General features: G+C 27.8%; 1 protein-coding gene across 2 annotated transcripts; it reads right to left on the bottom strand.

Moving 5' to 3' along the window:
• Positions 1-11,895: 11,895 nt before the first annotated feature.
• On the bottom strand, positions 11,896-19,031 carry LOC117928003 (membrane protein of ER body-like protein). Of its 2 annotated transcripts, XM_034847745.1 has the most exons (7): positions 18,943-19,031; positions 18,510-18,716; positions 18,189-18,311; positions 15,103-15,156; positions 14,089-14,202; positions 12,744-12,805; positions 11,896-12,610 (listed from the first exon to the last, which is right to left on the bottom strand). In XM_034847745.1, the coding sequence occupies exons 1-7, from the start codon at positions 18,995-18,997 to the stop codon at positions 12,131-12,133; spliced, it is 1,095 nt and encodes a 364-aa protein (XP_034703636.1). In that variant the 5' UTR covers positions 18,998-19,031; the 3' UTR covers positions 11,896-12,130. The 2 variants fall into 2 exon arrangements, with proteins under 2 accessions (XP_034703636.1, XP_034703634.1); XM_034847743.1 differs by having other exon boundaries at positions 18,189-18,716.
• Positions 19,032-20,598: the final 1,567 nt, after the last annotated feature.

Raw genomic sequence — 20,598 nt, 5'->3', positions numbered from 1 at the left:
CTTAGTTTTTTTTCCAAAATTTGACCTATTATATATTCAAGTTAATAATATATTAATCCCTCTTTAATTCTTTACTATTTCCACAAATTTTTACCAACCACATAATCAAATATTTAACAATAAAGATTTATGATTAGTTAATGCCCAAACAAAAGTTTACTTCAAGGATTCTACCTAAGAAGAACCTAATTAGCTTGTAATCACACACTAAATAATATAAAAATTGAAATAAGAATCTAGTATACAAGTTGATATAATAATACTTTACAAGTACTAATAATCTTAAATGTAATTTTGAGTAAGAAAAGTTATAATAATAAGTTGGTGAGATAAATTTCAATAGAAATTTTGGCATAGTCTCCCCTAATTTTTAGACTTTGCCAAATTTTCCCTGCTATTAATCAATTTAACAACATTGAACACCCAAGCAATCAATAACCAAATCAAAATTTAAAGATTTATGAAAACTACCAAGGAAGTGCCTTATTTATCATCACATGGTAAATAAACTATCACGATGACACTTCCACAAAGATTCATAATCCCAAACATGATTTAAACATAGAAAGCTATCAAAATAATCTTACATAATAATCTCTAGCCTCTTGATTTATCCATCCATCTTGACTTTTCCAATGAACTAGTTTGAATAGTTCAATTTGGCCAACCATCTCTCCATTCTCTGTTGACTGTCAAGTATTATGCATTAATATTAAGAATTATAAGTTATATGAATAACTAAAGAACCTTAGTTTTATATTTTACCACTTGTAGACCATGTTGGATAAATGAATGAGAGCCTCCTCAATGATGAAAAGGCATCTTTGATCTATTTACTGAATTGATTGCTGAATGATGCTGTAATAATAGTTATTATTGAAAATAATATAAATATAGTTAGTAGAATATTCAATAAGAAATAGGTTTGAATGATTATTCATTGAAAACTTTACCTTAAATTCTTCACTTGAAAATCTATCACAAAGATAGTCCCAATCTTCCTGATTTGACACAGATTCATGAGGATTTCGCTTAGCCTCCACCACAGTTGGGAACTTTTTGAAGTGCTTGTGCAAATCGCATCTCCAATTTCTAAAGCGGTTAGATAATTGTTTTTCTAAACTTTTCTTCACATGCTCTTATGTCAAATCTAGGGCAAACTTTTCCTTCATAGTCAAACAAGGGAAGAACTAATATGAGGTAAAGTAAGTTTAGAGATAACCAACAATTAGTTATAATTACAAGCTAAAAAAAATAAAAATTTCAAGCAACTTTACTTTGATTCGATCAAGCATTGTATTGATCTCAGCTTGAGGCATTTGCTTCCATTTTTCCACTCTAACAGGTGCATGTTGTCTCACTGTTAACCCAATCTCATTTGACAATTTCTCACAATATTTTCCTGTTTGCTTCCCATCTGATGGCTTGATTGTGATCGGAAGAGGTTTGCCCCCATTAGCTTCAATAAGTTTGTCAAGAATGACACCTCTAGTTTTGCCTCTTACATTTCTTTTATTAGGTGCTACCATGAAATTATTGATTAAACTTTAACAATTAATAAGAGTTAATAAAAAGACTAAAAATAAATTACATCTCATTACAATTTAAAATTAAAAAAATAAAATAAAATATCTTACAAAATTATAATAAGTAAAATATATAAATGTAAGAAGTTTCTTACAACTACTAGTGCCCTCATTGGATGTGTGCATTGGAACATCAACATAAAAAGGAGTCATGGGTGTTGTTGTGGGTGGTTGAGTTAACTCAGAAGGTGACCGCTTTCGTCCAGGAGCCATCTATAATAAAATAACAATAAAGACAAATAAATAATAATACAAAAGGAATATCACAACACATAACATAAATTTAAAGAATTAGACCTAGATTACATTATGTTATTTAACATATAATAAAGTAAATAAAATGTAGCTTACTAGTCTCTTTAATCACTTTCACTTTCACTATCACTTGAAAGCCACATTTCATTCTCATTAGCATAATCATCTAGTGTTTCATCTTCTTCCTCAATGTCATCACATCTGAAGTTATCATCATTGTCATTCATGTTCTCTAAATCAAAACATTATCATTAACAACTTCTGGATCAATGTTTAAGCGGTCAGATCATTGAAATTCAAATCCATCATCTTGCTCTACGAACCAGTTAAGCTCATGAGATTCATTATCTTGGTAAGCTTCTTCATCACTTCCCCCGCACACTTCTTCATCGATTTCTATATTAGTATCCCTTTCAGTACATCCCACATGTGTCTATGATTCACTTTTTGTACTACTTTCCAATTATGACCATTTTTGTAGTCATCTAGGTAGAAAACTTGTTGTGCTTGTGTAGCAAGTATAAAAGGATCATTGTCATACCAGGTGGAGGTAACTTGGATTGTGGTAAAATTATAGTCATGTTTTATTCTCTTCTTCTTTTGGTTTGTGTCGAACCATGTGCACTTGAAAAGAATAACCTTATACCCCAAGACATAGTTCAAAACAACCACATTTGATAAAACACCATAGAAATCAATCTCCTCACCATCATGCTCCCAGAAACACATATCCCACTATTTTGGGTGATACGCCGATCATCACGATCTTTTGTATGGAAGCGAACTCCATTAACAATACAACCCATGTATGTGTGGACTCGATTATCTGGTCCACATGCTAATGAGTATAGTTCATCAGTTGCTTCTGGTGATTGTTTAACACGCAAAGCTTTCATCTACAATATAGATATACATAATTATTTATAGTTTAATATCAAATCTTATTAAAATTATATTAGTTCATTACAACTATATTGTAGCAAGCAAATTACACAAATAAAACTTACACGATCTGCAAGCCACTTAGGAAACTCTTGTTCTTGTCGTTTCTCTAAGTTATGTGAACTTGTCCTCTCCAATTCTTTTGTATGTTCACTACATCATTAAATAGATATTAAGTAACGAGGTACTAAAGAAATATCTTTAATGTTGATTCTAAAACTTACTCTAAGTATGGTCTCAACTCTGGGCAATTATTCATGATATACCAATGTGCCTTAGTTAACTCTTCCTTCGAAAATTGGAGATGTTGTCGACTGCCTAATGGTCGAGCCTGCTGTGAAAATATGGAAAGACATCCTTGTACTCGATGTTCAAATCGATCTTCATTCCTTTCACTTCGATTAAAACGTGTTTCAATTCCAGTAAGATACATTGAACAAAACATTAAAGCTTCATTCACGATGTATGCCTCTGCAATTGAACCTTCTGGTCGAGCTTTATTTCTCACATATCTTTTCAATGTTCCTAAGTTCCTAAATAGAAATAGTGTAAATAAATAAGCCTTAACACATGTATTGTGTAACATAGTTAGATGAGAATATTAATAAACAAAAAAGGTAAAAATGTACCTCTCAAATGGATACATCCATCGATAGCTAACTGGTCCAGCAAGTTTGGCCTCACGTGGTAAATGTACCATCAAGTGAACCATGACATCAAAGAAAGCCGGTGGGAATATCCTCTCAAGCTTACACAATATTAAGACAATCCTTCTTCTAATTTTTCCAAATCATTCACGTACAAGGTCTTTGCACATAACTTTTGGAAAAAACTACACAACTCAACCAGTGTTGTACACAAATCTTTATTAAAATATGGACGAATAGCGATAGGGAGTAATTTTTGCAGCAAAACATGACAATCATGACTCTTTAACCCTGAGATCTTCCCATCATTGATGCTAACATTTCTAGATAAATTTGCAGCATAACCATCTGGAAATTTAACAGACTTTAGAAACTTACAGAACTCTTTCCTTTCCTCTACAGTCAATGTGTAGCATGCATGGGGTTTTACCAATTTGTTCCCTTGTATTTGCAAATGCAATTCTTTCCTTATATTCATATCAGCCAAATCTAAGCGAGCTTTGTTTGTATCTTTTGTTTTTCCTACAATATTTAACAAAGTTCCCACAACACTATCACATACATTCTTTTCAACATGCATAACATCAATATTATGTCTCAACTTCAACTTTGACCAGTACTCCAACTCAAAGAAAATACTCTTTTTTGTCCAATTTAATTCTTCAGGCACCCGCTTTCGCTTTCTATCAACGTTGTTTGGATGCTTACCAGGCTTTCGATGTTTAAGACAACACAATTGTTGCAATATTTCATCACTAGAGAACATTCTTGGGGGTGGTCGAAACTCCGGCTTACCATCGTGTTGTCTACTCCTTCGCCATCCATGATCAAGAGGTAAAAAACGTCGATGGCCCATGTAACATATTTTACTTCTAATACCTAGTGACGATGTGTCTTCATTACAAACTGGACATGCTTTATATCCTTTTGTGCTCCACCCAGCCAAGTTCCCATAAGCAGGAAAGTCATTTATTGTCCATAAAACACATGCATGCATGCGAAAGTTTTCTCCTGTTGACACGTCAAATGTTTGAACACCTTCATGCCATAACTCTTTTAATTCTTCTATCAAAGGACGTAGGTATACATCAATATCTCTCCCTGGGGCTTGTGGGCCTGGAATTAGTAATGATAACATGAAAAACATCTCTTTCATACATCTCCATGGTGCCATATTGTATGGCACAAGAACAATTGGCCACATGCTATAACTATTACTCATGCTCCCAAATGGATTGAAACCATCTGTTGCAAGCCCTAATCGAACATTTCGAGGTTCTTGCGAAAACCAAGGGAATTGGGTGTCCATATCCTTCCAAGCTTCAGAATCTGCTGGATGCCTTAGGACTCCCTCCTCACTGATTCGTTTTTCTTTATGCCACCTCATATCTGATGTTGTATGCCTTGACATGAATAACCTTTGTAGCCTTGATTTTAGTGGAAAATGACGCAATACTTTTTGAGGAATTTTTTTACCTTTTCCATTACAGAACTTATATCGTGGCTCATCACACACTGGACATTTATCAAGAGTCTCATTCTCCTTCCAAAACAATGCACAATCATACTTGCATGCATGGATTGAATCATATCCTAAGCCCAAATCTCTTAACATCTTCTTAGCATCATAGTATGTCTTTGGAATGTTTGATCTTTTGGAAAAGCATCAACTAAAACTTGGAGTAACATGTCAAAAGACTTGTCACTCCAACGATTGAGGACTTTAATATGCATTAACTTCACAAGGAATGTCAAAGCAGAAAACTTTTTACAACCCGGATACAATTCTTTATTAGCTTCACCAAGTAAGTAATCAAATTTTCCATGAGTAGTGGATTCCTCTAAGTTAATATCATTGTCTATGTGTCCACATGCATCATTTAATGCATCCACAACTTCATTAAGGATATCAGCATCAGTAGCGTCAACAATTTCTGTATCAACACCAATATCATTTTGCTCATTAGGTTGAGATTCATGTTCTTCCCCATGAAAAATCCATTTTTGATAACTTCTAGAAAACCCAAACCTAATCAAATGACGTTCAATTGTCAACAAATCATTGAATCGTGCATTTTGACAATCTCGACATGGACAACGTGTCTTGTTATCCCATCGCAAGTGTTCTTTTGCAACTTGAATGAATGACTTGACCCCTTCAACATAATCTCTAGATAACCTATTTGGCAACCACATCCAATCCCTATCCATTCTTATTATCCTGTAAATTAAAAATGAATCTCATATTCAATAAAGATAAAATATTGATTTCTATTTCTCAATCTTACATTGTTTTTCTCATATTATTTCATATGCCCAATATTGAATTCCATGAAATGTCATTTTCCCCAATATTGCACTAAAATTCAATTACCCAACTCATTGGCTTGTTTTGAATAAGATGGAAACTTGGGCTTAACCAACATAAAACTCTAACTCACCTTACATATTTTGTTATATACATGTAAATGTTAAAATCTAATGCATGAGTTGTACTTCCTACATAAATTAGGTGGTGGTTCCTATCCCATTTAGGATTGCATAATATCTAAGAGTCAATCACCAAGTTGCTTAGATCCATTTTGAGAAAAAATCGGCAGCATTTCACCATAGTTCTCCAAGTACACGACTTGGTCAAGGCACAAACAAACTATTAGTTAGCTTAATTAAGCAACTAATAATATGTCACCTTGTCCAAATATGTACCCAGAGAATAATAGGAATAACTGTCATAATCTTTCAATATGGACAAAGCACCAATAAGTGATTGAATAAATATTATGCATTCCTAAACTGTCCAAATGGACAATTCAAACATCATTTAAAGACAAATCACTAATCATATGCTAGACATATAAGTTGTCAACTTGAATTTGGCTCAAAGAGAGTCATTTTCATAATTTTACAACTTATTTGTCTTTAAGTATATGATAAGATACACTTGTCCTACACTAATACTTGAACGAGATATCTAAGGTTTCATGCATGTAGTTTCATTATTAATAAAAAGATGTTTGTTGTTTTTCCTAAACTTATTTTATCAAGTTTAGTTCTTCTAACTTATATTGTCTTAATATGAAAAAAAAAATTATAATTACAAGATAAAAATAATGGTATAATTAACATTCCAAGATATAATACATAATAAATAAAATAATTAAAAATGATTTTTTTAATTACAAATTATAAAGGGAATTATGTAATGTACCATTTTAACATAAGTTGTTGAAACTCTAAATAATTCATTTTGTGATAATAAAAATGTAAATGAAAAGCACTACATTTTTACCTAATCCTTGAAGCAAATCTAGGCAACAATGTGGTAAAGCACAAATAAATAAAATTATATAAACATGTCATTTATAAATTTAATTGATAGAACATATAGATGATATATAATATTAATCCATTATATAATATCTAATATATTGAAATGGATAGGTCAAAGGTAACAAATCAGATTTTATTTATTAGCTTAAAATTCTATTTTCTTATCAAAATGTATTTTCCTTAATTAAATTAACTTTAAAAAAATAACAATTTTATTTTAAATATTATTCTTTTGATTGAAATTACTTAATCCATGCAAAAATTACTCCTCCCTAATAACTACTTTATTATTTCGTATTATTTTACTAATAAAGTGAAATTAAATAAATTAATTAAAATGATGACTTTTATTTATTAATATAATGTTTGGATTAACTCACAAAAATTATTTCATTTTTTAATAGTCTTTTTTTCATTGAAATTACTTAATCCATGCAAAAATTACCCTTCCCTAATAACTACTTTATTATTTTTATTATTTTACTAATAAAGTGAAACTAAATAAATTAATTCAAATGATGACTATTTATTTATTAATATAATGTTTGGATTAACTCACAAAATTATTTCATTTTTTTAAACTACCATAAACTAGCATTATTTTAACTAATTTTCTATAAACTAATTTTTAATAACCTAATTTATATTCTCTCACATCTAGATTTTTCTATATAATTTGCTTGTTTCCACTAGTCAAAAATTTTATTCTACTCTAAAAACCTGAATTTTAACTAAAATTATTTTTACATTAGTTTACATTTTCAATTTCAAATTATTTTTAGCTCAACTCAAACCAAATTATTAGAAAATTTTGTTAAGAAATTAAGTCCATTGGAGAGAAAGAAAAATAAATACTTATTAAATTTAAACACAAATTATTTCAACATTTTAAGTGAAATAAAGAGAATAATCAAGTATTAACAAACATGTAAACAAATAAAAAAACCAATAAAAATTATAAGGGAACATACCGGTGGTAGATTTCTGTAGTATAACAGACCTATGAAAATGCAGATAAGAAGCTTTGCCGCTCGGTAAACTTTGGTGGAGAATGGTGGATATGGCTTGCAAGTGGGAAACGATTTTTTAAGAAGGTAGATGAGATGGTGAAAATGGTGGAAGGTTCAGGAGGTTATGGTAGATGTTAGAGATGTGGTGGGAAGTGATGCTCTTTTCATTTTCAAAGTTGCAGGCAAATGATGGAGAGTTGGTGAGAAAGTCTTCTCACTTTTCAAAGTCCCAGTGCTACGTGGGTGCTTGGGAGATTTGTTTTTTTCTTTTTTATTTCACTTTCTTTTCATTTCATTTCCCAACCAATACTCCACACCATCCATTGTGTCGTCTCTACAACCAAATCTCAGTAGCATGCTGCTACAACTCGGCGCATTTAATGCATTTCATGATGTTATATGTTTTATATTATTTAAAATTTAGAATTAAAATTTTAAAATTAAAAATATAAATTAAAAATTAGATTAAAAATAAAATTGAAACTTTATTATTTGCCTATTATTGGGACTATTTATTATTTAAAATTTAGAAAATAAAAAAAAAAAAAATTAGAATTTATAAATTACAAATTTGACTAAAAATAAAATGTAAGATTTATGAGTTTTGTATTATTTAAAATTTAAAATTAAAAATTTTTAAATCAGAATTTATATATTAGAAATTAGAGTAAAATAAAAATTGAAATTTAAAGTAAGGAATAAAAATCATAGATTAAATATTTTATTAAAAAACATATAAAAGTGTAAAACAATCCTTAACAAATTAGTAGCTATAATAATTGCTACTTTTGTGGCATAATTTATTATCTTATTTTAGTAGTTAAGCTAAAGATCATTAATACATCATAAAATTATTTAAAAATTAAACTAATCAATTGTTAATTAAGAAGTGGTTAGATACCTTACAATTTTTTTTTTATGTATATAATATATTACTAATATATAATGCATTTTTTATTTTCTAAAATAATAATATAGTAGTTATGCATATGGTACAATGTATTGTATCATATGATATTTAACTTACAATCATATATTCATTAATGATATATGATATCTTTATAAACATAAACCATATTTGGAATTTACGTCAATAGAATATCTTGACAAAAATTAGGTTATTATTTGATAATTTCTAATATTAACAATTATTTAAAAACTAAACAATAATTAAAAAAATATTTTTATTAGGTTAATCTAGGTAATTAAATATTAGTATAAATTTACTTTCAAAGTGAATAAGCCTAAGTGCAACAATTCGTGTCAACAAGTCATCTTTATCTTTTTTCATTTTCTTTCTCTTATATTTCAAACAAAAATATCAAATGCAATAAAACACTATAAATATAAATGATATACTATTTTATGATATGTTACAATTATTTTTATAACTATATTTGTTTTACATGTTTTATTAAAAAATTGTATACAAATATAAAAACTTCTTTACAAGTTAGTGTACAACATTTACTATTTTGTGATATAATTTATGATTTTATTTTTAATAAGTAATCATTTATGATAAATTAATATTTAACAATTAAAAATAAAAATTTATAATGAGATCAATAAAGTGTTCAGACTTCCCAAGCTTACAAAGTTAACTATACACCACTAGGATAGTCATTCATTTGAGTTATTAAAGTGCCTACATTATATATAATTATGTTTACACCTAAATTTTATATACATTTTAAATATTAAAATATTAAGATAAAGTTTTAATAAGTCTATTAATTTTAAATGTTTAATTTTATTTTCCATTTAATTTATTATTGAAAGCACAAAAATCATGAATGAAATAAAAATATAATAATTATTCACATATTATAAAGTAAATAAATTATCATTTTAACATTAAATATGCTTTCAAATACTGTTGATTATTATAAAATGTTACAATTTATATCATTCATATATTAATTTCTTCATATACCCATTATAATATGTGTATATATATATATATGACACATTTTTTATTTTGTTATTAATATTATAGTAGTTAGGCATATAATGCCATATATCATATCATATAATATTTAATTGCAATCATATATGTATTGATAATATATGATATTTTTTATACACACAAGTATTATTTGAAATTCTATGCAAATATAATGTCTTTATAGACATTAGGTAATTTATTTGATAATTTCAATTATGAAAAACTATTTAAAAACCAAGTAATAATTATAAAAATCTATTAATTTAAACTAGGTAGTTAAATATTAGTATAAATTTACTTCAGACGACATGATTTTGAATGAGAACAAATTAGAGGATCATTACTTATTCATAGCTAATTTAAGTTCAATACTACTATATTAAACTTGCAAAAATAACTTTTACATTGTATAATAAAAAAGATTTAAAATTATTTATGTTTGGTTAACATCATATAATAATATTGAAATTTAAATAAATTTATATTATATCTTGGATTATTTGTTATTATCTATATAAAAAAAATATAACATATATATTACACTATAAAAATTAATTGCTTAAATAATTTACCTTTTTATTATTTCATAACAATACTATTATTACATAAAAAACATTTAAATTTCTATAAATCTATATTCTAGTATTTAATTTTATGAATCTTTAATTAGTATTATTATTATATATATAAATAAAATATTATAATTTAAATATCAAGTCTCAAAAAATATGTATTATATTATTTTATAGCATAAACCTTTTATCTATTTGTCAATATGACTTATTACTATTACAATTTAGCAATACTATTCAGTGACAAAATTACTCATTTTGTCAGAAAATAATATATTTACTGATGAAACTATTTTGTAAGCAAATATAGATAAAAATTTGTAACTTTTAGTAAGGAAATTATTTTCGTCACAAAAAAATTGTATTTAGTAACAAATATTTTCGTTGGTAAATAGTCTTTTTTTTCATTATAATAGCGTTTACGCCAAAAAAAAGCCGCCAAATTTTCCCGCCATATCTTTTGGCAACGAAAAATTCAAATTAGTTACAAAAAGTTTTTAGAAATTTGACATTAGCAACGATATCTAAAATTTCATCGGTAAAAGTTATTTTTAGCGACAAAATTACAATTCGCCCCTAAATTTTTGTCAGGAAAAATAAGTTTTCTTGTAGTGGTTTCTGGAGGCTGGGGAGAGTCTCCATTGATGTATCCTAACTTATCTTTGCCAGAGATATACATCTCAACAACCTGGGACCATAAGGCATAGTTGGAGCCATCCAACTTAATGCCAATTGGGGCAGCGGGAGAATCTAATGGGTGGATGAGGTCTGGGCTTTGTTCAAAGCTTCTGTCATCTTGATTGTCCAGTTCTCAAGAATGAACGCAGTCAAGTCGGTGAATTCCCTCATGGAGTCCAAGTAGTCAATGATTTTTTTCTGGTCAATGGGTGGGTGGATCAGAGATCTTAGGATCGTGCTCTAATACCATGTTAAACTGGTCTTTTTTCTATATCCTTTCTGCAGAACCGAGTACAAAAATATATGGATACAGAGAGAAAGTTTAGGGAGCTATTCTAGGCTATACATTGTCTAGGCTAAAATCATGGAAGACCCTTGAAGGAAGGGATTTTACAATTAAAGGTTTCCTATAAAAGACTATTCGATTTCCTGTTAACAGCTCATGCTAACACAACCTCCCAAAGAGAATAGGAAACCGTTCCAGAGGAAGGCATTTTAGTCTCCTTTGTCACCTATTTCTTTTTAAATATCAAGTGAAATTAGATGCTCCAATATATACTTTTTCTTCTTTTTCTTTGGTCCTGAAGCTTCTGTCATTTTGAAAAGGGAAGAAAATCTGGAATCTCAACATTTGTCAGATTGAAATGGTTGCTATAGTATCATAGTCTTTTCCTCTGCTTTCCCAGAAACCAAATCGAACATGGGTTTTTCCTCTCTTTTTCCTTATAAGATAGTCTCTTAGTTTACAACTCCATCTTGTAAATTTGAACTTGTTGATTTCTTTGCCACAAAGACTAGAAAGAACAAATTTCCACATTGAGTTGTAAACCATCAACAATAATGTTGTGGATATGGCATTCATCTTATGTAGGTTTTAGCATCAGGGAACGAAGATCATCCAGGCTTGTAGCACATGGAGTTGAAGAATTAAAAGAAAAATAGCAAATTTTCAGCAAAAAAATTAAATCACTAGCATCCAGGTTTGCTCATGTTTCTCGTCCATCTAAACAAATAAATCACAAGCTAACAAAATCTAGACGTAAAAAAGCTAAAGCAATACTACCGATACTAGTATCGCAAGGCAAATATATCTTACCACCAGTCCCAATCATTAATTTATTGGTTGGATCCTCTAGATTTAACAGTCAACTTGCAGCACTCCTCAATAGAATCCCCATCCGGACTCTGGTGTTGCAGTCCCAGGAAGGGACAGGGCGAAAGCTGAACTTGACTCAAACAAACCCAGCTTCTCCAAGAGCTTCTCGATTAGATCACCAACTACGTAAGACACTCCTGATGCCATAAACCCGGGAATAACAAAAGACGACACGGTTTTGATGTACCCAAAAAAACCGGATGCCTTTTGGGTGTAAGCTTTTCCAATAGCAAGCACAGTGATGCACACCAGAGAAGCTGCTGCAACTGCTACGAGCTTGAGATCCTTGTTGCCGCTCTTAAGAAATGAGAAGCTGTAAGTCACAGGAGCCACTAAGCCGAAAAGGAGAAATGACAAAACGGCCACTGTTGCATGACGTATGAAATTCTCTTTTAGACCCAGTTCTCGGTGATAACGACCCGTTTCTTCATTAGCAGTACTAGGCCCTCCAGATTGATCATTTGATTCATTTCTAAGTTCCATAAGCTGTAAGGTTACATCAAAGTAAGATGCAAGAAATTTTTAAGATGAGAGTGAAAATCATATCATTATTTATGTTCACAAACGAAGTGTTGTAGTATTGATTGTAAGCCAAATTATTGAAATGGAAAAGACTTACATTATGTCCAATCACAAAGAGTCCACCAATCACATTCGCCAATCCCAAAGCTAAAATTTTCACTGCAATATGTCCCAAACTGATTATGTACCATCTTATATAGTGAAAACAAAAATGGAAATAGTTGATGGATTTTCCCCTAATCAAACAATAGATGAAAACTTTTGTTACATAAGCTAATTTCATTGCTAGTGAGACCAATTCCAGGTACATGGACTATAACCATATTACATCATTCATGTCATGTTGAATGCTTTGATTTAACATGATTCCACTATCACTATACCTACATATAAAACATTTTTCTTCGTATTGTGTTAGCGAAAGCTTTAATGCCACAAGTTAATTTCGTAATAAGATATAAATAAATTCATCAACACATAGACACAAATAATATTACAAAGGATAATTATTAAGTTTATTTCATCTCTGAATTATAAGCCTCCATTTTATTGGATATCTTTCATATTTTCTCATCTCTCTATCTATTTAGTGTAAACTCTATATCTTCATTTTTATCTCATAATCAATTTTTTCTAATAACCTATAATATTTATAAAGATATTTTTATAAAGAAATTATAAATATTTATTACAATATTCTTTAAAAAGGAATATACCAAATAAAAATTTAAAACACTTTCTAATAGTTAAAAGAAGAAAGTTGATGATGACATATTGTCCACGGGATGTAACTATTCAAAAACAAATAAATTAAAGGTGGCAAGAAAAAATAATAATAGATGGGATTTTGGCTATACCTAGAGTAGCAAAGTTTAACACAATTTGTCAATACGATACGAACTCAACATATTTTTCGTAGGTTTTGGTTGAGTATAAATAGGTTTTGATCAAATTTGTGTCGACTTGCATAAATCATTTAATAAATAAGTAATTTTAGGTCAACCTGCGTAACATGAATTTGATCCGAATTGACCCATCTATAATCTCGATATTAATTTAATTACATCTTTAAATTATTCAACCCATATTTAGCTCATTATAAATTTATTTTTAAATAAATATATTGATTGAGTCATAAACATATTAATTGAAACATTAATCATATAGATATATACAATATCTAACTTAATCTAATTATTAAATAAAAAAATTTGATTATTAAATAGGTAAAATGGAATACACGACGTGTTACCTATTTAATAATTAGATAATATTTGGGTTTATATTTTTTTACATTATTATTATCTGTGTCAAGTTTAGGTTGAGTTATGTAAAAGAATACCTAAACTTTGACATGATATGAAAACAACCCACCATCACGAATTACCACCCCCAGTTATACAGTGTTTTAGATATGGTGTGTGAAATGCATAAAAACTTACATGCGGTAGCATCAGCACCGGCTGCAGATGTTACAACGGTGAGGCTTGCAATTGATTCTAGTAAACCACCATACACAATGCTTTTTAGAATGTCCCATTTCTTTGCAGGTACGCCTGGAAGAGGAGTAACTTGTGTGGTTAGGAACGCAATATGCATCACATAATACAATGCATTCAATGTATATATAGTTATAAAACTCACTAAACATAGCTAAATGAAAAAAAAAAAAATACTAAAGGATTATTTGGTAAAACTTAATACTTATTACTTAATGACTTAAGTTAGTTTTAAGTCAAATTATATTTAAATTATTGATTTAAAACTTATTTAATTCTTATTATAAGTATTAAGGTTGTTTGATAAAATTAATTTAAAATTTACTTTAAATCATCAAATTGACATATTTATTATCATAAATTATAACTAAGATAAACAAAGTCTAATAATAATTGAGGTCGTAAAATAGCAAAGGGGATCGTAAAGGTAATTAAGACAAATAAGGATAAAAAGGTAAAATAAATTTACGAATTTAAAAATAAGTTAATTATTTTTACTTATTACTTAAAATTGTTTTTAACTTTAAATCATACCATTAAATTATTTTATTAAACATACTTAACTTAGTAACTTAAATTAAGTTATTAAGTTATTTTAACTCATTAAGTTAGTGTACCAAACACCCACTAAGTTGTAATATTAAATTAATTTACCCATTATGTTTAATTTATTTAATAGCCTAAATTAAGATATTAAATCATATTAAGTTATTAAGTTAATTTACCAAATACTCTCGTAATTTGTTCCTTCCTTCCCATGCAAAGTAAAGAAGCTAATGATAGTAGCAAAAAAAAAAAAAAAATTAAACAAAATGTAAGCAATGCTTCATATTAAAACAGACTTCCTAAACATAATGATGAAGCCATAACTTTTCACTTTTTATTTCAATAAGTACTTGTTGAAAAGAACATTGATACAAACTTCAACAGATTTAAGAATTGGATAAGATATATTACCAGGCTCAGGCTCCGGGTGCCGCTGCGGGTTACACATAGCGGTGAGTTTATCCCCTGTTGGATTGAGGAAAAGAGTTAGACTTAGTGCCCATAAGAAGAGTCCTAATTATAATAATTAATCAAAGAAATGAAGGACTTGGAAATTCCAATTCTCATGCATGCATGCATGCAAGCCATATAAAAGGTCATATGGTTACCTTTCTATCATGAAAAGAGTAGATATCAATCCTTCATCCAATACTATTTCCTAATTTTAAAGTTTTAATTCTAAGAATAAAATTAATTAAATAATTTTTTTATTTATAATTACAATTTTGTTTTATATAGTAAAGATTCTATTTTAAAATAAATTCAATTTTTAATTTCAAAAAGAATTCATATATATTGTTCTCATAAATTCCTAACTTTTATTACTATATTTTACATCTCAATTAAATTAATTTAATTATAAATAATAAATGAATTATATGTATATTTATGTTAATAATTTAACTCTATACCAAAATTATCTCATAAATAGTTAATAATAATAGTAAATGGTGAATTATTCAAATTTCTTTGCCATTATCTTTTTTTTTTCTTTTAACCAAAATTATTTAAAATATTTGGGTACTTGGAACATAGTAGAAAAGGGGGAAAATAGTAAGATAGGAAATCGTCTAATTGGATGATATAGAAAATAAAATAAAAAATAAGAATAATAGAAAAAGGAAAAAAAAAGTATTTTCAAAAATTTTAAAATATTTTCTTTAATATTCTCCTCAAAAAGAAATTTAAAAAATTAAAAATATATTTGTTAACAAGTTAATTTTCATGGACAATAAATTAAAATTTTTATTCAATATTTTCTTTTCTTCTATGTTTTTCTTTCTAATTTCTTCACTTCAAATTTTCTAACATCCAAATATAGTATTAACTAATATATAATAAGAAAATCCATGAAAATAAATTATAATGTAAATTTTATAGTTTTCATTTTATTTTATTAAGGAAATAATAATAAAAAGGTTTAATTTAAAAGAAATTAAATTTGATTATTGAAAAATATTCAACAATAAAAATCTTTATTTTATTAAAAATGATAAAGATGATTTGTCAAAAACTTCCAAAAATTTATAAATTATTGATCATGTTTTGCTATTAATGTTTAGTCAAATCTTTATTACTAAATAGATTCAATGTAAGTAATTTTAAATTTTAAATGATTTAAAATTTTTGTTATCAAATGGAAGTAAAATCGACTATCTTTTCTTCTTTGAATGATTAGTTGTTTTATCCAACACCTTAAATCTTGCTCCTTTGCATTTCTCCTGCTTGCTCTATGGGGGTCAATCAACCTTAAGAGGTGTATTACCATCCAACCCATTTCATCCTGGACACTTCCCACAAACCCTTTGACTTGTTTTGGAGAACTTAGAGTCCATTTTTCGGTGATTTTAGGAAGTAATTTTAGTTTAAAAAATGTTTTTGAAAAAAGATATGTATTTGATAAAATTTTAAAAATATTTTTTAAAATTTTAAAATTCACTTATAGTATTAAAAAATCATTTATAATATTTTCTAGAAAAAAAATTTGATAGGTAATTCTCGTAAAAATATTTAAAAAAAAAAAAACACTTTCATTAAAAACATTATTAGTAAAAACATTATTATATACACTTTTAAAGAATATTTCACAGTGATTTTAGAAAGTATTTTTAATCTTCTAATGTTTGAAGATTATTTTTTTATATGTTATAATGAGTAGAAACATTTCTTAAAATTACTAATAAACATATTTTTAGAGTCTGTTTGACACTAATTTTAAAAAACGTTTTTAATCTAAAAAATTTTTGAAAAAATATTTTGTATTTGGTAAAATTTAGAAAATATTTTTAAATTTTTAAAAATTATTTATAATATTTAAAAATCACATCTTAATAAGCATTTAATATATGATTCTCCTAAAAACACTTCTTAAAAAACACTACCATTAAAAACGCTTCTAGACGTGCTAATAATAATAATATTGAAATCTCCCCACAATTTTAAAGGTTTTGGACTTGTTATTATCCTATTCAATACTTTCTTGAGAGTTTATGGTGTAATGTTGTTGATAAGGTAGCAACGGTCTAAGTGATTAGCCGGCAAGACTTTGTACCCATTTTACCCTTGGACTCATATACATTTGCATGCATATTATGCAACTCTGCACCACCACTTCAGCCCATGGACTTGTCAACGTGATCATAACAAAGAAAGACAAGTCAACTCCCTAGTACTGTGGGAATATCATAAAGTGCACGTTAACATACCTACCCGGAGTTAGGTTTGATTCATTTATTATATATAAAAATAAAATATATAATAATTAAAATTTTATATATTTTTAAATTATTTAAAGTTAACATATAAAAAATAATTTATTAATTTTATTTTTTTCTAATTTTTCTCTTTATTTTATTACTCTTATATATATATATATATATATATATATATATATATATATATATATATATATATATATATATATATATAATTTTTCAAGAACCAAACATAACCCTATATTAATTAATTAATTAATTTGAATATATGTGAAAGAAAAGAAGGTGCATAAATCAAGTTTCAATCTCAACTCTTCATAAACATCATGATCATGCAAATAAAATAAGAAGTATTATGTAAACATGCATTATTTATAAAATATGGATAAAAAAAGAATTCAAAAAAGTCCATTTTAGGATAAATAATTAACATTTTATGCTCGGGAATAGTGTCTACCTCATATTATCGGGAAAATGTCTTATATATGTTTTGGTTTTAAAATAACACTATTTTTGGGCTTAAAGTATCTTTATTGATAAGATAATGTACCATCCTCATGTGATTTAAGTTGGTATGAGTGGAAACTCATATACAATATAAGGTATTTTCGATGTATGAAATGGGAATTATAATTATTTTCTTCAAAATAATACCTATGAATTTTTATTTTTATTTTTAATTTTCTTTTCATTTGTATTTTGTAAATACTGCATGTTTACATGATTCCCTAAGATAAGCGGAAGCAAGAGCAACCATAAGACAAGGATGGGATAAAAGAATACCTATGAAAACCAGAAAGCTGCTGCAGGAGGCGCATATTATTGGCTCCCGAGGATCACCAGGATTTGTTGGTATTGGCCCCAGAGGATCACCAGGATATGTTGTTATTGGCCCCCGAGGATCACCAGGATTTGTTGGTATTGGCCCCAGAGGATCACCAGGATTTGTTGTTATTGGCCCCTGAGGATCACCAGGATATGTTGTTATTGGCCCCCGAGGATCACCAGGATTTGTTGGTATTGGCCCCAGAGGATCACCAGGATTTGTAGTTATTGGCCCCCGAGGATCACCAGGATATGTTGTTATTGGCCCCCGAGGATCACCAGGAGTTGTTATTATTGGCCCCGGTTCTCCCCGACGAACGACATTAATATTTTCGATGCAAGCATTGCAATGAGGACAGCGGAACTTATGTGAATCCGGCTCCTCCAAGAACCTCCCAAGTTTGAAATCTGTATCTCCGTCAGTTTTTTTTATTAAGTCAATGGTTATATGTCCTATCCCCGCAGCGTCCGAAGATCCGCTCCCACCTGCCACCATGAAACAAAGAAACTCAGCTTTTCAATTTAGTCAAATGGACACTATTTCTTTTCAATTTTTTTGCATTTTTTTTTTTCAAATCTTTGTTTAATTATCCAAACTTGTATAAAAGATCAAACACAATGAATTTATTTAAAAAAAAAAAAAATCTTGCTTTTCTTCTCTCTTTGTCCCAAATCCACAAATCCAGAACAAAAGACTTTAGAGAAATCTTACCACTACCATCCGCCGCCTTGATCTCTTCCCCCACTGGCTTCATCACTTGTGCCATTATTTCTTCCTCTCTCTCTCTCTCTCTCTCAGCTGCTATGGCATTACTCTCCTCATCATCTTCCTATATATAGAGGAAGTCACTGTTAACGCTTCTTCCCCTATCTCATCTAATAAAAATAAGCCGACGGTTGACGAGGAGGAGAGCGTTCACACTCCACGCGTTTCACATGTGCTCCTCTGCTCCCGCTATTAATTTTTTTTTTTTTCGTTTATATATACATATAAAGTCGTGACTGAACGTGGGAGCTCATCCTCCGTTTTCCAAATGAAAATTAATTCAGGGGGACAGGGCCAATTCCAATCTTCTCACAGAAAGATCCATTCTCACTTTTTTATTTTATTTTATTTTTTATTTTTTGAATATTTTAATTTTCAGTTGTAAGGTTTGAATACAAATCACTATAAAAAGTTCTTCAATTTTTAAAATTTTAGATTAAAATTAGATTTTTTTTTATTTTTTATTTTATGCTAGACAAAATATCTAAAACAACAATTGAACAAAATGCAACTTTTTTTCTGAAAATATTTTACAAAAAACATCTTTATAATGAATTGCCATTTGTCATCTTACTTGATGAATTAGTCATTAAAAAAAAATATTATTATTTATTATGTTAATTTTAAGATATTTAAGGCTTTTTAAAGTAGTTTAAAAAAATAATTTTTAAGAACTCTTTTTAAAAATGGGTTTTAATTATTTTATAAACAAAATTTTACTTAGAAAAAATTAATGAATTTATAAATTATCAAATTATTTTTTATATTTTTAATTTTTTTCTCAAAATATTTTACAAAAAAAAGACATCTTCAAGTATCTTAAATTTGTTTGAAAAATATAATAATGACTAGTAATGCTAAGAATGATTTAAGTGGTGTTTAGTTTTTGGTCGAATAGTTTGACTTTTTCTATTCAAGTTAAAAGTAATTTGTTGATGTCAACTAATATAACTAAAGTAAACTTATTATCAATAGGTTCAGTTTAATTATATTAATTGATATCAATATGTTACTTTTAACTTAATAAAAAAAACAAAATTTTAGATTTTTTTATTTAGCCAAAAAAACAAACAACACCTATAAATTTATTTCATTTCTTCTTTTGTCCCTCTCTTGTTATATGTATAGAGAAAGGAATTAACTATTAACTTTTCTCGCCATATAACTTGTTAAGCTATATTCGATTCTCGAAAAGTTTAAGAAAAAATGCGAAGGAAGAAAATAGTAAAAAAAAAAAGAAGGAAATAAAAAGTAAAAAAAGAATAAAAAATAATTTAAATTTGATAAATTATTTTTATATATTTCTTTAAACTCATTTTACTTTTTTTATTATAACAATATTAAATAATTTAAAAATTATAAATTTTAAAATAATTTTAATTATATTTAATTTTTTTATATTTTTATAATGAAACTAATTATAAAAAAGCTATTTTCTTCTAATTTTTTTTTTTTTAATATTTCTCCAAACCAAACATAACCTTAATAAAAAATTATCAAATAATTTTTAAAATTGTAAAGAATAGAATACTATTTTCAAAAGAGATCCAAAGCAAGTCGTCGTTTTTAATAAAAAAAAAATTGTCTCATGTGGAAGATGGT

Source organism: Vitis riparia, chromosome 13 (assembly GCF_004353265.1).
Source record: "Vitis riparia cultivar Riparia Gloire de Montpellier isolate 1030 chromosome 13, EGFV_Vit.rip_1.0, whole genome shotgun sequence".
NCBI classification, from domain to species: Eukaryota; Viridiplantae; Streptophyta; class Magnoliopsida; order Vitales; family Vitaceae; genus Vitis; species Vitis riparia.
Note: the sequence above shows the minus strand (reverse complement) of the source record. Positions and strands in the feature narration are given on the sequence as shown.